General features: G+C 33.0%; 5 protein-coding genes across 6 annotated transcripts in view; 4 read left to right on the top strand and 1 right to left on the bottom strand.

Annotated features, from left to right (window-relative positions):
- Positions 1–20,213, bottom strand: part of LOC105195292 — a 264,833-nt gene that overhangs the window by 142,693 nt on the left and 101,927 nt on the right. The window lies entirely within an intron of this gene.
- On the top strand, positions 18–2,437 carry LOC105195291. The gene is made up of 3 exons (XM_026131006.2): positions 18–895; positions 1,019–1,560; positions 1,674–2,437. The coding sequence occupies exons 1-3, from the start codon at positions 181–183 to the stop codon at positions 1,773–1,775; spliced, it is 1,359 nt and encodes a 452-aa protein (XP_025986791.2). The 5' UTR covers positions 18–180; the 3' UTR covers positions 1,776–2,437.
- On the top strand, positions 6,208–9,312 carry LOC105195289. The gene is made up of 3 exons (XM_011160662.3): positions 6,208–7,630; positions 7,744–8,273; positions 8,382–9,312. Exons 1-3 carry the CDS (start codon positions 6,925–6,927, stop codon positions 8,475–8,477), a joined length of 1,332 nt encoding a protein of 443 aa, XP_011158964.2. The 5' UTR covers positions 6,208–6,924; the 3' UTR covers positions 8,478–9,312.
- LOC105195288 lies at positions 10,953–15,027 on the top strand. Its single transcript, XM_011160661.3, has 4 exons — positions 10,953–12,181; positions 12,301–14,153; positions 14,290–14,678; positions 14,805–15,027. The coding sequence occupies exons 2-4, from the start codon at positions 13,349–13,351 to the stop codon at positions 14,904–14,906; spliced, it is 1,296 nt and encodes a 431-aa protein (XP_011158963.2). The 5' UTR covers positions 10,953–12,181; positions 12,301–13,348; the 3' UTR covers positions 14,907–15,027.
- Positions 15,088–19,122, top strand: LOC120357954. Its single transcript, XM_039450083.1, has 2 exons — positions 15,088–17,152; positions 17,256–19,122. The coding sequence occupies exon 1, from the start codon at positions 15,909–15,911 to the stop codon at positions 16,641–16,643; it is 735 nt and encodes a 244-aa protein (XP_039306017.1). The 5' UTR covers positions 15,088–15,908; the 3' UTR covers positions 16,644–17,152; positions 17,256–19,122.

A 20,213-nucleotide genomic window follows, 5' to 3' on the forward strand; every position in this document is an offset into this window, starting at 1 on the left:
CGCAGTTGTATCTCTATCGTTACATGATACGCATGATGTGTGGAAACGCACATGGAAGATGTTTTTGTGCTATTTCGAGATAAACTAGTAAAAGTAATTTTAATGAATTCTATATCGCTTTAATATAATCAATAGTTTGCTTGCAAAACACGTCGATTAGCAAGAAGATACGAAGCAAAAATGGAGAAAAGTATCCACGTGCAAGTTGAAGACAATTCGCTTTCAATAGAGCACATCTTGCGTCCAATATCGTACACTTCCTGGCTCTTGGGTGTCGGCGTTGCTCGTCCGCGAAAGTGTCCTAAGACTATAACAATAATCATACGTATTGTACATCTGGTTGTGTGTACCTTATATGTGGTGTACAGTATAAGAGACTTCTTCATATATGGCAGTATCTTTGCTCTTGACTCCGACATATTTGAGTTTATAGGCGTCACGAACAGGGTGACGCTCAATGCATCGATGTATTATAACATTTATCATGGGATCAGGCAGTACGACAAGTGGCCAGAGCTTATGGACAGAATAAAAGAGCTTGATCAGAAGATCAGGAGGGAAACACCCATGAATGATCGACCTGTAAAAAACTTGGAAGCACTAGCGATTCTGACGACGCTCGCTTGGTGTCCTTTAGCTCTGATCATACACGTGCTTTATTACTTTATAAATTCAGAGGACATTTACGTGACCGACGTTCTGTTTTATTACGTGACAGCCCAGTCCTTGATTAACAGTTTCGTCTTTGACGTTGTCGTTTATGTGCTCTATTGTAGATTCAAAACGGCAAATAAATTGATTAGACAGTTGAATAAGCCAAATGAGTTGAATGAATCACTATCTGATCCATCATGGATCGTGCTAAGGATTAGACGCATCAGAGAATTGTATATGGGTAAGTGTGAATATTATACTTTGTACTGTATTCGATAAAGTAAGTCTATATTGCTGGAGATGTAATTTAAGAAACTCTATGAAGACATGTAAATGACATCGAGACGTAAATTCTGTTATGAAGGTATTTGTCATCTGGTCAGCATGGTAAACGATATCCACGGCGTTCATCTCCTCTTTTGTTCAGCGACCTGCTTTGTCATGGTTGTGACTATACTAATCACAATATACATGGGTGTTGTGGAGAAAAACTACTCGTATACATTGATAAATAATATCTCTTGGATAACGTATGCCACGCAATTTGGTCTGATGTGCTGCGTTTGCACACTCACGCGTCAAGAATCTGACAAGATCGGAGGATCTATGTACGAATGTGTACTGAATGGTAAACTTATGAATCTTGACGAAATAAGCGGGGCGAGAAATGAATCGAGTCTAGGGGTGCGTCTACAACTTGAAGACTCGGGCAGCGAGCAAAATTGTAATTGGAGCAGCAGCGGTCACAATCTGAATTACGCCGTCTTGGAAAATCTCTTGCGTAAAAACTTGAATCGAAACTGTATCAGAAACGAGATCAATGATTTTTCAATTCAACTGCAACAATACCGAGTATCATTTACGGCTTGTGATTTCTTTGAAATGAGCAATGCTTTTCTCGGTGGTGTGAGTATATAATTCATTTATTTTAATACAATTTACGTATAATTATTTTCTTTTGAATTGCAATGTAAATAGTAACTTTTAAAGCAATTAAATGGAGTAAATTTATTTTTCAGTTCTTCGGGATGATCATCACTTATCTAGTAATCTTCATACAATTCTACCAACAACCTGATACAGACAAAAACGTAGTAGAACGTTTAATGAATATATTCTAAGATTTAGGAGTGCCAATTTTTTTTTTTGTATTAAATTTGTATTACGTATTGACGATGATGGGTTTTTTTAATATTGAAATTTGATGATCAAAAGAAATTAATTATATTAAATGAACAACATCAACCCATATATAAAAACACAAATATTAAGCAAAAAGCCTTGCAGGTTATAGCAAGATCTTAGTGCTGATATTTATTGTGTAATTTTATAGTCAGTTTCAAGTTTATGGAACTGCGCACTGAATAACTTTTCAGTCTGTTCAAAATAAACTGCAATGGACACCTTTAAAATATATGCAGTTATCATGTTGAGAGAAGCCATACATTCATGAAAAAAAGCATATGTGCCCAAAAAATTTATTATATGGTACAAGTCAATTAAGAAAATTGGAAACTAATAACTATACCTACTCTTCATACATAATTAAATTATGTTAAAAGCGACAAAAAATTAAAGCACAGCTGATTCGAATTTGAATTCAGGATCCTTCCTTCTCACACGAACAATAATGTGGCTGTCACTCTTCATCAAATTCAATTATTTCCGTTATTATTTTGATCAATATCTAATCTACCTAATGGTCCTATACATCGTACAATATATGTGTATTATAATTATACATATAAAATGTATATACATAAATATATATGAATGTACATGTATGTATACGCATATATCTTTTTAATCTTCTTAATTTTCTTATATCATTAATCAATATTTTTCCTCATTTCAATTTTTATATCTGCTTTTATAAATTAATAAATTATCTTACTAAATAATGCATTTAATTTACTAAAACAGCGTTGTATTTATCAAGGGCAGCTGGTACGCAATCCAATATTGCAGAAATACGCCGTACTTCATTCTATTTGAAAAATTCACGACGTGCGCGCTTATTTGAGTGTTTCGCTTCTAGAAGAATTTTACTATACTTTTTCTAAAATATTCTGCATTGCGTGGAGTTTCAATATTTTCAACAGCCGTACTTGTGAAACGCATCGATTAGCAAGATACGAGATGACAATGGAAAAAAAGAATAATGTGCAAGTGGACAATACGTCGTCGATAGAACACACTTTACGTCTAATATCGTACACTTCCTGGTTTCTGGGTACTGGTGTTGCACGTCCAAGAAATTATTCCAAGTCTACAACGATAATAAACCGTATTATTCATTTCATCGCATGTACCGCTAATGCGCTAATAGTCGCAAAAGAAGTTTATACCTTTGTCTTCGCTCTTGAAAGCGACACATTCGAGTTTATATTTATCATGTACGTCGTGATGTTCCACGTATTAGCGTATTACAACGTTTATCATGGGATCAGGCAGTACGAGAAGTGGCCAGAGCTGATAAACACAATAAAGGAACTTGATCAGAAGATCAGGAAAGAAACACCCATCAATGACCGGCCAGTTAAAAACGTGGCAACGCTAGCGATTCTAACGACGTTCGCTTGGTGTCCTTTAGCTCTAATCGCACACGTTCTTTATTATTACTTTACAAATCCAGAGAATATTGCTACGTCCGTCTTTCTGTGCTATTACCTAGTAGCCCAGTCTTTGATGAACAGCTTTGTTTTCGACATTGTTGTTTATGCGCTCTATTACAGATTCAAAACGATAAATACATTGATCGGACAATTGAACCAGCGAAATGAGTTGATCAAATCACTATCTAATCCGTCAAGGATTGCGCTAAAGGTTAGACGCATCAGAGAGTTGTATACGGGTAAGTGCATATATGTATTATATTTTGTACTGTAATTCGATAGAGTAAATATCTATATTGCTGAAGATGTGATTTAAGAAAATCTATGAATACATTGCAATGACATGGAGCTGTAAACACTGTTATAAAGGCATTTGTCACCTGGTCAGCATGGTAAACGACATCTACGGCCTTCATCTTCTGCTTTGTTCGGCAAACTGCTTCATCAATGTTGTGACTTTGCTTTTCACAATCTACATATGTGTTGTAGAAGGAAACTACTCGTATATGCTAATAAACAATATAGTTTGGATAGTGAACACCACGCAATTTGGTCTGATGTGCTGGGTTTGCACGCTTGCGCGTCAAGAATCTGACAAAATCGGAAGATCTGTACATGAAATTGTATTTAATTGCAAACCTGTAAATGTTGATGAGATAAATGGGACGAGGAATCAATCAAGTTTTGAGATGCTTTTGCCATTTGAAGAGTCGGACAGCAAGCAAAATTCTAGCAGCGGTGACAATTTGAATTACGTCGTCTTGGAAAATCTCTCGCGCAGAAACTTGGATCGCGATTGTGTCAGGAAAGAGATCAATGATTTTTCCATTCAACTGCAACTGTATCGAGTAACATTTACGGCTTGTGATTTCTTTGAAATGAACAATGCTCTCTTCCGTGGTGTAAGTCTATTATAATCTATTTACATACTTTATTTACCTAAAATTAGTTTTGAATTACCTTTTGAATTACAATATATGTAAATAATAGTTCTTGGAGTAATTATTATCTTATTTTTCAGTTTGTTGGGACAATCATCACTTATTTAATAATCTTCATTCAATTCTATCAACGACCCGAAAACTTAGACAAAAACGTAACAGAACGTTTATCAAAAAAAATTTTTTAGGTTCAGGAACGCCAAATTTGTTTGCATTAAATTTGTATTATGCATTGATGGAAATAGTTTTTGTTAAACATTGAAATTTGATAATCAAAAAACGTAAATTTTTTGAATTTGGTATCAATATTTGATAATGAATCGTTTGTAACTATTTTCAAAGTTGTTAACAAATTAGCCAAAAATATTCCCTGATTTTCGATTTTCTAGATTACATTTTTTTTAAATTTTACGGTTAAAATAAAAAAAGATTACTTAATAAGAACAAACAAAATATATTAAAATTTTTTATTAATTACAAATAAAATTTTTTTAAATATATGAAAAATAATAACATATAATAAAATTTTGATCATATGTTTAATGCATTTTTAAAACATTTATAAAGCATTTATAAGACAAAAACTTCATTGTGTCTTTGAGAGAAGCACTTATTTTTTCTATTTGTATGCGAAATAAATCTATTTGTTTGCATTAAAAAAAATGTATTATTACTGAAGAATTTTTAAATATTTGTTAAAATTCTTTTGCAAATTTGTTGTGAATGATTTGTGAAACATTGTTAATATATATAGCAAGATCTTGAACATATGGTTATAGACGTTTTAACTTTATTATTTTCAATGTGTCGTTACAGAGCATTATTATAATTGTCATATCTAGATAATAATTTAATTGTTGTAAAAGGTAATATTAAAAATAAACCTCAAAGTTTATTGAAATTTTTCCGGTCGGACTTCAATAACCTTATCTAAAAAAGAGCATGTTAAATCGATAATATCTCTTGATATTTATTGTTGATGCTTTTCCGTTATGCTGATTGGTTCTCCCGCTGTGCTTACTTCGTGATACTGTCATCGCGGAGATCACGTTTTGACAGTTACGTGTATCGAGGGTTAATAGTCTAATATTAAATTTGTAATTTGTAATTATGTAATATCAAAATCTCTGTAGCTCGCGTCTGTTTTGTCTAGTACTTATAAATAGTCGGTATGAAAACATACTGTCGTCTTATTCTGAAATACAATATATTTTTATAACGACTATTTAAAGATACTGTGACTAGACGGATTTTAATGCGTCCAAGGTACACTTCAGAGTAAGACGGCAATACGTTTCACAAGTATGTATCACTGATGTCTAACTAAAAAATAGACTATATTATTCTTAAGATAAACTGATAGTTTCGGTCGTTCTATATAAAGCTCTCATTACAAATTTTAGGAATGGATAAGAATTTGGGAAACACTTTGGAATTTTAAGAAACTTTCATAGATAGAAATTGGATAAACACACAATGCACAAAATGATAAATTAAGAGCTAAAATTAATATTAAAATCTTTTACGATATTTTTAAACGATATTTTTTTAGTTGTAAAAATATTATAGTTTGTAGCATTTTTGGTATTTTCAATGATTTTCCATTTAATGAATAAGGTACATATTATTAATCAAACCGAGAAAAAATGATATCAATAAGAGAAAAAAATTTTAAAAAATATTAATTTACTTAAAAAAATATTAGTACAATTAATTTATATATTAAAATTATTACAATATTAAAAGATCCAACAATATATGTAATTACTCAGTTTAACAATATGTATGTTAAACGTTAATAAAAAAATAACAATAATAAAAAAAATTTATAGTACAAGATATACAATTCGTTTAATAATTAATATTGAATATTGTAAACGGTGCTAAAACAAATTTTAGTACTTAAATCATTTTGTGTGTGTGTGTGTGTGTGTGTGTGTTTATGCATACATATATACGTATAAATATCTCAAATCAATGAATATTACCGTTTATTTTGTTTACATATGCATATACTAACAAGCTTGATTAACTGTTTTATAAAAGGTATTAATTTTAGTAAAATCGTGTTACCTTTATAAAGACAGCTGGCACGCAATCTAATGTGAAAAGCAATACATTGATCTTTGTTTTACGTGAAGCACCAAGGAGAAATCATGACGTTTGCTTGTCCGAGCATCAGAATGTTTCACTTCCGGAAGAACTTTACTATTTTTTCTACAAAATATTCCCTAACTTTTATAGAGTAAAACGTCATTATAAAAAAGTAAGAATTGTTTGTAGAATATTCGAGTATTCGCCAATGTAATAAGAAAAATTCAGAATTGAATAGATCTCCTATAAAAATGAATTTTGACTCTTATTAAATGGAAAATCCACTCGAATAATTACACAAGTTCAGTTTTTACTCTTCGATATTTAAAGACTACACTGAAACTTCATAATAGAGCACGGTTCAAAGCTGTTTATTATAACTGTGCGTCCCCCACTTTACTCTCAAACGATGAAAACTAAGAAACGCGCCAAACGCAGTTGCATCGTTGTCCCCACATGATACGCATGTGCGACAATAATACGTATGAAAATGCATATGGAAGGGGTTTCTTGCGCTATTTCTTCAAGATAATCTAATAAAAGGTTTCAGTATATTCTGTATCGCGAAGAGATCTAACGTAATCAACATCTTATTTGTAAAATACGTTAAGCAAGAAGATATGTCGGCAAAAATCAAGAAAAATGCTCAAAATCAAGTTGAAGACATTTCGTCCTCCATAGAGCACATCTTACGTCCAATAACGTACACTTCCTGGCTCTTGGGCGTCGGCGTTGCTCGTCCGCGAAAGTGTCCCATAGCTACAACAATAATCATACGAATTCTTCATCTGGCCGCATGTACCGTTTACGTGGTGTACGGTGTAAAAACACTCATCAATTCTGGTAATGTCTTTGCCGACAGCGTCATATTGAAGTTCACACATTTAATGAACATAGTGACGTTCTACGTATCGACGTATTATAACATTTGTCACGGGATCAGATTCTATAACAAGTGGCCGGAGCTGATGGACAAAATAAAGGAGCTTGATCAGAAGATCGAGAGGGAAACGCCTATAAATAATCGGCCAATAATAATTTTGGAAGCACTAGCGTTTCTGATGACGATCGCTTGGTGTCCTTTGTACCTAACTGTGCATGTCCTGTATTACTACTTTATAAATCCAAAGGACATTTGCGTGTCTGACATTCTGTTCTATTACATGATGGCCCAGTTCTTGATTGCCAACTTCGTTTTTAACATTGTCGTCTACGTGCTTTGTTATAGATTTAAAACAATAAATAACTTGATACGTCAGTTGAACGAGCTGTCTGATGCGTCACAGATGGTGTCCAAGATAAAACGCATCAGAGAATTGCATATCGGTAAGTTTTATGTTTTGTATGGTAATTCATACAGCAAATCTATATGGCTCGAGATTTTAATACAATATCTGAAAAAATTGCGATGATAACGAGACGTAAATTCTGTTATAAAGGTATTTGTCATCTGGTCAGCATGATAAACGATATTCACGGCCGTCATCTTATTTTTTGTTCGGCAAACAGCTTTGCCATGGTTGTGTCTTCATTATTCCTAACATACACGAGTATTATGAAGGAAAACTACTCGTATTTTTTGGTAGATAATATCATTTGGATAGAGTATACCATACAATTTGGTCTGATGTGCTGGATTTGCACACTTACGCATCAAGAATCTGACAAAATCGGAGAATCCATATGCGAAATTGTACTAACTTGTGAACTTATGAATCCTGATAAGATGAACGAGACGAGCAATCAAGCGAATCTAGAGTGTCCGCCATTTGAAGACCCGGATAGCAAGCAAAATTCTAGCAGCAGTAACAATTTGAATTACGTCGTCTTGGAAAATCTCTTGCGCAAAAACTTGGATCGCGACTGTATCAGAAACGAGATGAATGATTTTAGAATTCAACTGCAACAGTATCAAGTAGCATTTACGGCTTGCGATTTCTTTGAAATGAACAATGCTCTCTTCGCTGGTGTGAGTATATAATCCATTCATTACAATTTACGTAAAATAAATTTCTTTCGAATTGCAACGTAAATAATGATTTTTGAAGCAATCAAATAAAGTAAACTTATTTTTCAGTTCATCGGAATCGTTATTAGTTATCTAACAGTCTTTATTGAATTCTACGATCATCCCGAAAGTATGGACAAAAACGCAACAATGAAATTATTTTGAGGTTTTTGGAGGTGCCAAATTTTTAAACATTTAAATTTTTGTAAAATTAAAAAAATCAATTTTGTTTAATGAAGTACAATACATACACAACCATTTATGAATGAATTAAATTTTATTATCTGAATTCTTTTATTTAGCATGTACCGTTGAACATTAAATTAGGAAGGCTATAAATGGCCAAAATTAGGCTAAAACGAATATCTATAAAACATAAGTAGTTATCATGTTAAGAAACATTCATGAAAAATAGTGATTCACCCAGAAAATGTTGGGAAATGTTCCAAAAATAATAAAATCGGTTATTTGGATGCCTTCCAATATACATATACTATATATATAATATATATAATATATAATAATATATATTTGTGGGTTTTTCTGGTAGTTATTCTTGCAATATTTAATAGTGCAACATGTATTAAGTGTAAATACATTCTTAATTTTCAAATCTATCATTTATTAGAAATAAAACAAGTTTCTTTTGCAAAGTGTTTAAATATTCTATTTTACTACATATGAAAGATTTTCCGACATTTTCTGAGTAAATAAGCTTTTTCTACATAAATGTATGTCCTCTCAAAATAATAACTGCAAAGGTTTCAAAGGTATCTATTTTGGCCATTTTTAAACTCCCTCCTTTTCTTCTTTACATTTGTATGTATCAAACATGATAAATATTTATTTTATTAGACTTGAATAATTTCCTAAAATTGTGTTACGTTTGCGGTGAGCAATCGAAAGTTCGCAATCTAATATTGCAGAAATTTTTATGTCACTTGTAAACCGATGCAATCAATAAAGTCATTATTATTATTATTATTAAATTTCAAAGTAATTCACCATTGTTTATTTTTACATGATGCACCAAAACGAATTTACACGCTCCTCAGAATGTTTCACATCCAAAAAATCTTTACTTTGTTTTCGGCAAGAGAAAACAGGATATTTGTAACTTTGTAATGAGCACAGTTTGGGATTCTTTACCTTGTAACACGATAACTCCCACTTCACTTTTTAACTGTGAAACCGTAAACACAGTTGAATCGCTATCCTTATCTGCTATACATGTGCGTTGATATCATGGAATCAACGCACATATAAAAGGATTTTTCGCGCAATTTTGAAGTTGAAAAAATTTTCAATAAAATTCTATATCGCGTTGAGCTTTAATATACTCGTAATCAGCAGCGGTACGTTTCATTTAGCAAGAACATACGAGGCGAAAACGGTAGAAAAGATTCATGTGCAAGTTGAAGACAATTCGTTCTCGATAGAGTATCCAATATCGTACATCTCCTGGCTCCTGGGCATCGGCGTTGCATGTCCGCGAAAGTAACAATAATCATACGTTTCTTTTACCTGGTCTTGTGTTCCATTAGCGTGACGTATGGCGCGATAGCTCTTTTCACCAACGGTGCCGCTTTTATTTCTGACTGCTATCTATTCAAGTTTATGCGCTGTATAAATAGTGTGATGTGCTAGATATCGGTATTTTACTATGTATATTATGAAATTGGGCAGTACGACAAGTGGTCAGTGCTGATGAACAGAATGGAGAAGCTCGATCAAAAGATCAGGAAGGAAATATCCATGAATAACCAGCCTCTAATAAATGTCAAGGCAATAGCGATTTTCGTGATATTCGCTTGCTGTCTTTTGTCCTTGATCGTGCACGCCCTGTATATATTATTTTACATATCCAAAGTACATTTTTACGTCCAATTTGCTGTTTTACTAACATGTTAGCGCAATCGTTGATCAACAGCTTCATCTTCGACATTATCGTTTATGTGCTGTATCACAGATTCCAAATAATAAATTAATTGTATGACCAGTTGAATGAACTGTTAGGTGCGCAAAGAATAGCGCTCCAGATTAGACGCATCAGGGATGTAATAAGTTTCTTCCGATATTATCTATTGTATATTTGTAATATCAGTGAACATATACGTATATGGCTCAAGATGTAGTTTAATACCGTAGGATTATTAGATAAAGAAAAATGAAAATAGTTTTTGACGCAAAGTCAGGAAATATTTAATGCAATACAACGCTGTATGTATGTACACGATGTCACTTTCACAACACTTGCTCAGAACTGACCTGCGATGGCTGCCAGATGCGCGTTTTTTGATCACAAAATTTGGCAAAGAAGGGTTGTCGGCAAATCGTTTAGGTCTACTGTAACGCTGCGACGCCGGTTCGCAAACAGTTTCTAAAAGCGTCGTCGGTTAACGTTTGATCGGGATGCGAGTGGTACTTCACACAACGCCGCAATAAGACACAAAGCGCGATACCGATGCTTGATACCTTTTTAAAAAGAATAAAGCCGCCTCGCAAGCGACTTCAACGCACAATGCCAAAATATTAATATTAATTTTCTTTTATTCTGCAATACAATCTAGAGGTAGCAATGATAATTAATTAACATTTTTTTTTTAATATTAAATCTTGATAATTAAAAGAAATGAATTTTATAAAACATAAAATAATGTTTTGATATCATAATTTGTGATAGAATTTTTAATACTTGAGTTGAAACGAAAAGCGTATATTTAAAAAGAAGCAAATATAAGTTAGGTAATGGAAATACAGTTATATCTTAATACCTTTAGTTTATATAAACTGCGCTAAACATCATCGGCCTTATAACACGGTAATTTTAACTTTATTCTCAAAATTTGTAAACATTATGAAATGCGTCAAACGCAATCGCATCGCTATCCACACGTTCTACGCACGTGTGTTAACGTTCTGTTTGGAAGCACATGGAAATGCACATGGAGGGATCTTTTGCACTATTTTGAGATGAAAGGTTTCAGTGAGTTCTTAAATGCGAGCAACTTTAATGTAATCAGTAGCCATACTTGCTTGCAAAACATGTCGAGAAAATTATGTAAGAAGATACGAAGCAAAAATGGAGGAAACGATCCATGTGCAAGTTGAAGACCTTGATAGAGCATATCTTCAATATCGTATAAATCCTGGCTGTTGGGCGTCGGTGTTGCACGCCCGCGAAAGTGTCACAAAATTGTAACGATAATCATACGTACACTTCATTTAGTAGCGTGTTCCATTAACGTTGCGTACGGCCCAGTAATCTATTTCTTCGATAAGAAGTATATATTCAACAATATATTCACATTCATGTTCTGCATAAGCTGGGTGATTAGTTACGTATCTGCCTATTATTACGTTTATCAAGGGATCAAGCAGTACAACAAGTGGTCGAAACTGATAGACACGATAAGGGAGTTTGACCAAAAGATTAGGATGAAAATATCAATGAATGACCAGCCAGTAAAAAACGCGGTAATGCTAGCGATTCTCGCAATTTTCGATTTTTGTGTTTTGTTCATATACGTGATGCATAACATTTACTTAGAAGAATTACGGATTAAAAGAAATAATAACTTAAGTTTACTTCCTGAAAACTTTACGTACCAATTAAGGTTTACTTTGCAGAGAATAAGTTTAAGATGCAAAACAAGTCGTCAATTTATGTGCCAGATTTGCAGCTTTAATACATGTTAATCCAATCGATGACCAACAACTTTGTCTTCATTATTATCGTCTACATTTGTCTGGAATGTGAAGACTGTGTCAGAAACGAGGTCGCTGATTTTTCAAATCAGCTGCAACAGCATCGCATAGTATTTAAGGCCCACAATTTCTTCGAAATAAACAATTCTCTGTTCAGTTATGTAAGTATATATTGTATTTAATTAATTTATTTTGTTATACTTTATGGAAAATTAATTTTCCAGTTGTAGTATAAATAATATCTATCAAAGTAATTAAATGATGTAAATTTATTTTTCAGTTCGTTGGGGTTATCATCAGTTATCTAATAATTCTTATTCAATTTTATAAACCAGTTGATCATTGCATATTCCAATTGGATGACTGTCACGTATTTTGAGGTCACAAAAGTTCTTTGCATTAACTTTGCATAGTGTATTGACGGTAATAGTTTTTTAAATGTTGAAAAAGTTGATAATTAACAAACTGAATCTTATGAAATATATAAAGTGGTGATTTGATATTAATATATTTGTATTTTTGATGCTTAACTTGATACTAAAGAATAGCGTATGCAAAAGAAGCGAATGCAAGTTGATAAATGCAATTTATTAATAAAATTTTAACTAAACACGTTTTGGTTTTCCATTTGAGTCACCGTCACAAGATTTTACAAAAGAAGTCCTTACTGGATCAGAGACGCAGTATTTTCTGCAAAAAGGAATGTCAGAATGTAGCAACTGTGTAATAAATAATATTAGAAAATTATTTTGAAAGTATCAAAATGTGTAAGAATTAACTTGTCCTGTGATTAATCTGTACATGATTAACGTTTTATTGTGAGATCAAATTACAATGTGTCTAGCTACTCGTATTTATCCGTCGACTTTTGAGATACATGTTATCTATTCTTTTCGCCTAACTAATCCATAATAATGACACGCAATCTAATATTGTAGATTTTGAAAAAGTATACCTTGTTCTTTATTCTTCTGTGATGCATCAAAAGAATTTAGAAGATGCGCTCGTCAGCATTTTACTTCTGGAAAAACTTCACCCTTTTTTTTACAAAATACATTGAAACCTCGTAATAGAGCACAATTCGGGGCTCTCTGCCTTAGAACATGGTAATTCCCACTTCAAACCGTGAAACACGCCAAACGGAGTTGTGCTGCTATCCTCATCTGCCACGCACGTTCAATATTACATAATGGAAACGCATATGGAGGGGGTTTTTCGCGCTATTTCGAGATAGTGAAAGGTTTAGTGAAATCTGTATCGCGAGGAGCTTTAATGTAATCAGTAGCCATACTCGCTTGCAAAACGTGTCGATAAGATTAAGTAAGAAGATGGAGGAAAAATGGGGGAGCGAATATGAAGGAAAAAGCGAAAATGGAGGAAAAAGCAAAAATGAAGGAAAAAGCGAAAATAGAGGAAAAAGCAAAATGGAGGAAAAAACGAAAATGGAGGAAGAGATCCATGTGCAAGTTACAGACAATTCGCCTTCGATAGAACACATCTTACGTCCAATATCGTACATCTCCTGGCTCATGGGAGTTGGTGTTGCACGTCCGCGAAAGTTTCCCAAGGTTATAACGATAATCGTACGTGTCCTTCACTTGATTGTATGTTCCATTCACGTGACAAAGGCAATAGCTATCATCAACTACAAAACTACTCCTACATCAAACGATATATATACGTTCATGTTTTATACAAACTTGGTGATTTGCTATGTGTCGTCATATTACTACGTTTGTCACGGGATCAGTCAGTATGACAAGTGGCCGGAGCTGATGGACACAATGTCGAAGCTTGATCAAAAGATCAGGAGAGAAATATCGATAAATGATCAACCAATAGAACGTGTGGAAGCGCTAGCTTTTATCGCGGGTTTCATTTGCTGTCTTCCGTTCGTGATCGTGCACGTCTTCCATTGTCATCTTAAATATCCAGAGTGTATTACGTCGTTCGACTTATTGTTTTACTACATTTTAGCTCAGTCGTTGATTAACAGTTCCGTCTTCGACATTATCGTCTACGTACTATATTCTAGATTCCAAATGATAAATAAATTGCTCGGCCAGTTGGATGAGTCATTTGATACGTCATGGATCACGCTCAAGATTAGATGCATCAGAGAATTGCATAATGGTGAGTTTTTGCCAATATTATATTTTGTATTATAATTCAATAGTGTAAATTTATTCGGCTCGATATGTAGTGTGATCTATGAAAAAATTGCGATGACTTTTGTGGATACAGTGGAATCATGAATTCTTTTGCGCAGGTACTCGTCTTCTCGTCATCATGTTAAACGATATTCACGGTTTTCATCTTCTCCTCTGCTCGGCCAACTGCTTTACTATGGTCTTGACTACATTATTAAGAGTCTACATAGGCCTCGTGAAAGGAGAAAGTGTTTTCATGATAATACATGCCAATATTCTTTGGGTTTTGTATGTCGCGCAATTTGGTTTAATGTGTTGGATTTGCACACTCGCGCGTGAAGAATCACAGAGAACCGGAACATTTATATACGCATTTGTATTAAAATGCAAAAATCTGTACCTAAACTGTGTCAGAAACGAGGTCAATGATTTTGCAATTCAGCTACAACATCGAGTTGCATTTACAGCCTGCAATTTCTTCGAAATACACAACGTTTTGTTCACTGGTGTAAGTGTAAATATTTTATTTATTTATTTCATCATAATTTACGGAGAATTTTCTTTTGATTCACGACATAAATAGTATTTATATAATAGTATCGAAGCAATTAAATGATGTAAACTTATTTTTCAGTTCATCGCTGTTATCATGGCTCATCTAATAATCGTCATACAATTTTATACGCCACCCGAAGAGTCACTTGATTACTGGGGCGCTTTATCGGGAATATTATAGCGACATATAAATATTTCAGTGTTCAGCAATAAAAAGATTTTTACAATAACTTTTTATTGTGTATCGACGATAAAAATTTTTCTAAATATTGAAATTTGTTAATTAAAAGAAATAAGTCTAATAAAATCTATAAAATCGTGTGTTAATATTAAAATTTTTATAAGTATTTTGGATAAATGGATTGTAATTAAAAGAATAACATACAAAAGGCGGTAAAAATAAAAATCGAGTAGTAATTAGAGATCAGTTATAATTTAATAACAAAATAGTTTGTTAATAACATTATAGTTAAACACGTTTTGGTTCTTTGTTTGAGTCATCTTCATAAGATGAGAAGCGCGTTACTGTAGATTCTAAGGTGCAATATCTTCTGCAACAGAAGATGCAAAATATAAGAGCTGCTTAATAATATGAAATTATTTTGATAAAGGATTGGAATGTCTAAAAATATTAATGTCTCGTGATTAATCTGTATGAGGTTAACACTTTATTATAAAATCGAATTATAATATGTCTGTCTACTGTTGTGTCTGTCGGTCGGTATCCGCTCTCGAGATCGATGCTATTCTGTTTGTTCGAATTCGTTCTAGGAAGAGGAAAATTACAAATATTTTAAATCCATTCTTGGCTAATATTTTTACTTTAAAAAATATCTAGTATTAAAGAGAAATTCCTTCTAGAACGTAAATAAGTAAAGAAGTAATCAATTATGATTGTAGTGGATCTTAGCTTTCAATTTTTATAAACTGCGTCGAAAACATCATCGCCTTATAACGTGTCCTTATAACATCGTCACTCCCACTTAAACCATGGAAAACACAAATCGCACCAAACGCGTGGATCGCTATCCCCTCCTTTTACACACATGTGGAGGGGTCCTTTCATGCTATTTCGAGATCTAGTAAAAAGTACCAGAGAATTCTGTATCAGGAGGAACTCTAATGTAATTAGTAGCCATAGTCGCTTGCAAAACGTCGATTAGCAAGAAGATACGAGGTGAAAATGGTGGAAAATATTCATGTGCAAGTTAAAGACAATTCGCCCTCGATAGAGAATATCTTACGTCCATTATCGTACACCTCCTGGCTCATGGGAGTTGGCGTTGCACATCCGCGAAAGTTTCCCAAGGCTGTAACGACAATTATACGTGTCATTCACTTGGTTATGTGCTTCATTCACATGGCATATGGTTCGATAACTTTTTTGATCATCGACATCAACGTTGATTTTGGATACGAGAAAATATATATGTTCATGCACTACATGAACTGGACAATTTCCTATGTGTCGACGTATTATTACATTTATCACGGAATCAGGAAGTACGACAAGTGGCCGGAACTAATGGACAGAATGAAGAAGCTCGATCAGAAGATTAGGAGGGAAATACCCATGAACGACCAGCCAATAAAAAACGCGGAAGCGATAGCGATTCTCGCGGCTTACGCTTGCTGTCCTTTGTTCCCGATTGTGCATACCGTGTTTTGTTACTTGACACATTCAGAGGACATGTTCGCGTACAAGTGGTTCTTTTACTACATGTTAGCCCAGTCATTGGTCAACAGCTTTGTCTTTGACGTTATCGTTTATGTGATATATTACAGATTCCAAACGATAAATAAAGTGATCGAACAGTTGGATGCGTTATCTGATGCATCATGGATCGTGCACAAGATTAGACAAATCAGAGAATTGCATAATAGTATGTTTCAGCTAATATTACGTTTTGTATTGTAATTTAACAATGTAAATTTATTTGACTCGAGATATAATATAATACTATGGTACATATTATGAAAAAATTGCGATCATACCGAGAGCAGTTGAATCGTAAATTCTGTTTTGCAGATATTTGTGTTATCGTCATCACGGTAAACAATATTCACGGAATTCATCTCCTCTTCTGTTCGGCAAACTGTTTTTTTATGATCGTGACTACACTAATAAGAATCCATTGGATTCATTTAGAATGGGAGGATGTCACTCTTGTTTTTGAAATAACAAAACATATTTATTGTATTCTATACGTCGCGCAATTTGGTTTGATTTGCTGGATTTGCACACTTGCGCGTGAAGAATCCGAGAGGACCGGACAAATTATATACGCATTTTTACTGAAATGCAAACACGTAGATGGAAACTTCATTAGGAATGAGGTCAATGACTTTTCAATTCAGCTGCAACAGAATCGTGTTGTATTTACAGCCTGCAATTTCTTCGAAATAAATAATAATCTGTTCAGTCGTGTGAGTATAATTTATTCGTTTCATTATAATTTACGGAAAATTAGTTTTCGAATTGCAAATAATATCTATCTAAGCAGTTAAATAATAAAAAATAATTTTTCAGTTTGTTTGGGTTGTCACTGGTTACCTAATACTGTACATTCAATATTTTATACTATCTTATTCATAAGGCTTAAAACAGGTAAGGAATTATACTACAGACCGTATTATAATATAGTGAGGATTAAGTTTCTTTGCAACATTAAGTTTCTTTGCATTAACTTTGCGTTGTATTTTGACAATAATTGTTTTTTTTTGTAGGTGTTTCACGAATTTACGCAATCGTCAAACGGATTACAATCGTAGATCGTGATCGTAAACATGTAAGACAGAGATGTCCTAATCGGATTCATCACGCAGAATCATAACCGAACGTTTCCTATTTCGCAATTTTCGAAAAAATTGATTCAGAGCAGCCGGCTGTCAAACGTATTTATTTTGACTTCAATATTGTTGTCGTGGCTCAAGACAGTAGAACTTTGAAATATAACGAACGTTTCTACGCGAGAAACTCTGGCTTTTACCGCTTTGCACACTCTTTGACTAATTATCCTGACACGTCTTTCATCCTTTTTATTCCACTCCTACATTTTATATATTGAAAGTTAATTATTAACCCTCAACTGACACACTATATTGGATTCAATGTTTTGCTACACACGAGTTACGTCATCTGATCATTTTCAATGGTCAATTCCATGATTTTTTTAAATTGATACGCAAGAAGGTCAAGAAGAAGGTTAAATAGATGCGAGAAACGAGAAGTTGAATGTATTTGAAATATTCAGAAGAGAAGGAGTGTACGATTTGATATGAATGACAATCATTTTTGTAAACAGCCTGGGTGTACGACACCCAGTATGTCAGCTGCGAATTAAAAGTAATACATTTTATAAGATATCTACTGTTATAGTTAATTGTCTATATGTGTGAATTTCCTATTAATTACAAAAATTATAAGAAAAAACATATATATAATAATTTAATCGTATTACGGAAATGTAAAGGAGTGTAAAACATTATCCTAAAAATTCAAAAAGATATTAAGAGTTATTTAATAGATTAAGAGCTATAGAGAATTGAGAATTTGAAAACTTATTGTAATCTTCTAAACAAAGTCTAGGTGTCGCGTTTACGTGAAATATATGAGTATTATGTGTAAGTGTTACGAAAGCATATGTACATGCAAAAAGGTTAATAAAATTAACTTAAAACAACACGTGAAAATTTGTTTGTCATTGTCATTGGTATTTCGAGTCCAACCACTATTTCATTTATAATATTTATATTTAAAATAATGAACAAAATCTCTAAACATTTATTAACATATTTTCAATTTTACAGAACAAATATTTCTTCAGTTTGGCACAAATAAAATATAGTTTCAATTAGAGTAGATTAAAAATTTAACAACGGCTTCTTAAATTTTAACAATTCAAAAAAGAGCTTGTGTGTAAGTTGAACCGGAGATGCTAATATTATTAGATAATAATGATGAACAATACATAATCACAAATGTTTGTTGTTTGATCATCGCTATTGTGTCGTTACATTTAGAGTATCATTATAATATGAATTATCATAAGCGCTAATTTAACTGTTATGGAAGTTGAAATTAAAAAATGAACTTTGGATCGCAATTAATGTTCTGTCAATTGCGGCTTCTATAATACGTCTAAATGATATGAAAACATACTTTTGTCTTACCCTGAAATAAATACCCTCGGAATACATTAAAATTGATCGTTTAGTCAGGCTTCGACAGTATCTATAAATAGCAAGTGCAAAAACATACTGTCATCTCATTGTGAAAAGAAATTTGCTGTGAAAATATACTTTCAGGTAAAATGATAGTATGCTTTACACCAACTATTTAAAAACTGACTTGATAGAATACCAATCTTAACCAGCCCTAAAGTTCAATTTTAATTTTTTCTACAGTTAAATTATCATTTAAATAATCTTAAAGATACAGTAATTATAATAATACTTTATATGTGTAACAAAACACTGAAGATAATCTAATGATAAAATTGACAAGTCTATAAATATGTATTATTTTTATTATTAATAATATCTGCATATACACCCGGTTCGGCTTATGTTCCTTTTTTTTTGAAAAATGTAGTACATCTTAAATTAATCACACACAAATTGTATAAAAAAGTTATTTAACTTAAAAAATTGTAACTTTTTTTTAAATAAATACACATGAAAAAGTCATGTATAAAGCATTAGATAATATTTCGGAACTCCAAATTTTTTGAAAATTATAATTATTCGGGTATATGAAAATGATTGTCAAAAAGAGTTAAATAGGACAAATCAAAAGTTGCAAAAATAAGCATCTTTTTATAATAAATTTTACTTTTACAAAATATACTGGAACCTTGTAAGGGAGCAGGGGTTCCGTACCTTCTGTAATACAGTAATCCCCACTTCACTTTTCAACCAATCATGATACGTTATCGTCAAACGCACTACGCACGTGCGTCGATATTATGTAACGGAAATACATATAGAGGGGGTTCTTTTCGAGCTATTTCGAGGTGATCTCGAAACAGTCACAGTGAAATCTGCGTTGCGAGAAGCTTTAATGTAGTCAGTAGTCATACTCGCGTGTATCGATTAACAAGAAGATACGAGGCGAAAATGACGAATACTATGCATGAGCAAGATAAAGACAATTCGCCTCCAATAGAGCGCATCTTACGTCCAATATCGTACATCTCCTGGTTCATGGGAGTCGGTGTTACTCGACCGCGAAAGTGTCCCAAGGCTATAACAATAATTATACATATCACTCATTTCGTCCTGTGTTCCATTAACGCAGTGTACGAAGTGACAGGAGTCCTTAAAGACGCACATTTTCTTAATGTAACATGGATTACCACATTTAAGTTCATGTATTACACGAACTTGGTAACTTGCTATGTGTCGGCATATTACTGTATTTATCACGGGATCAGACAGTACGACAAGTGGCCGGAGATGATGGACAGAATAGAAGAGCTTGATCGAA

The sequence above is a fragment of the Solenopsis invicta genome, chromosome 5, assembly GCF_016802725.1.
Source record: "Solenopsis invicta isolate M01_SB chromosome 5, UNIL_Sinv_3.0, whole genome shotgun sequence".
Lineage (NCBI taxonomy): Eukaryota > Metazoa > Arthropoda > Insecta > Hymenoptera > Formicidae > Solenopsis > Solenopsis invicta.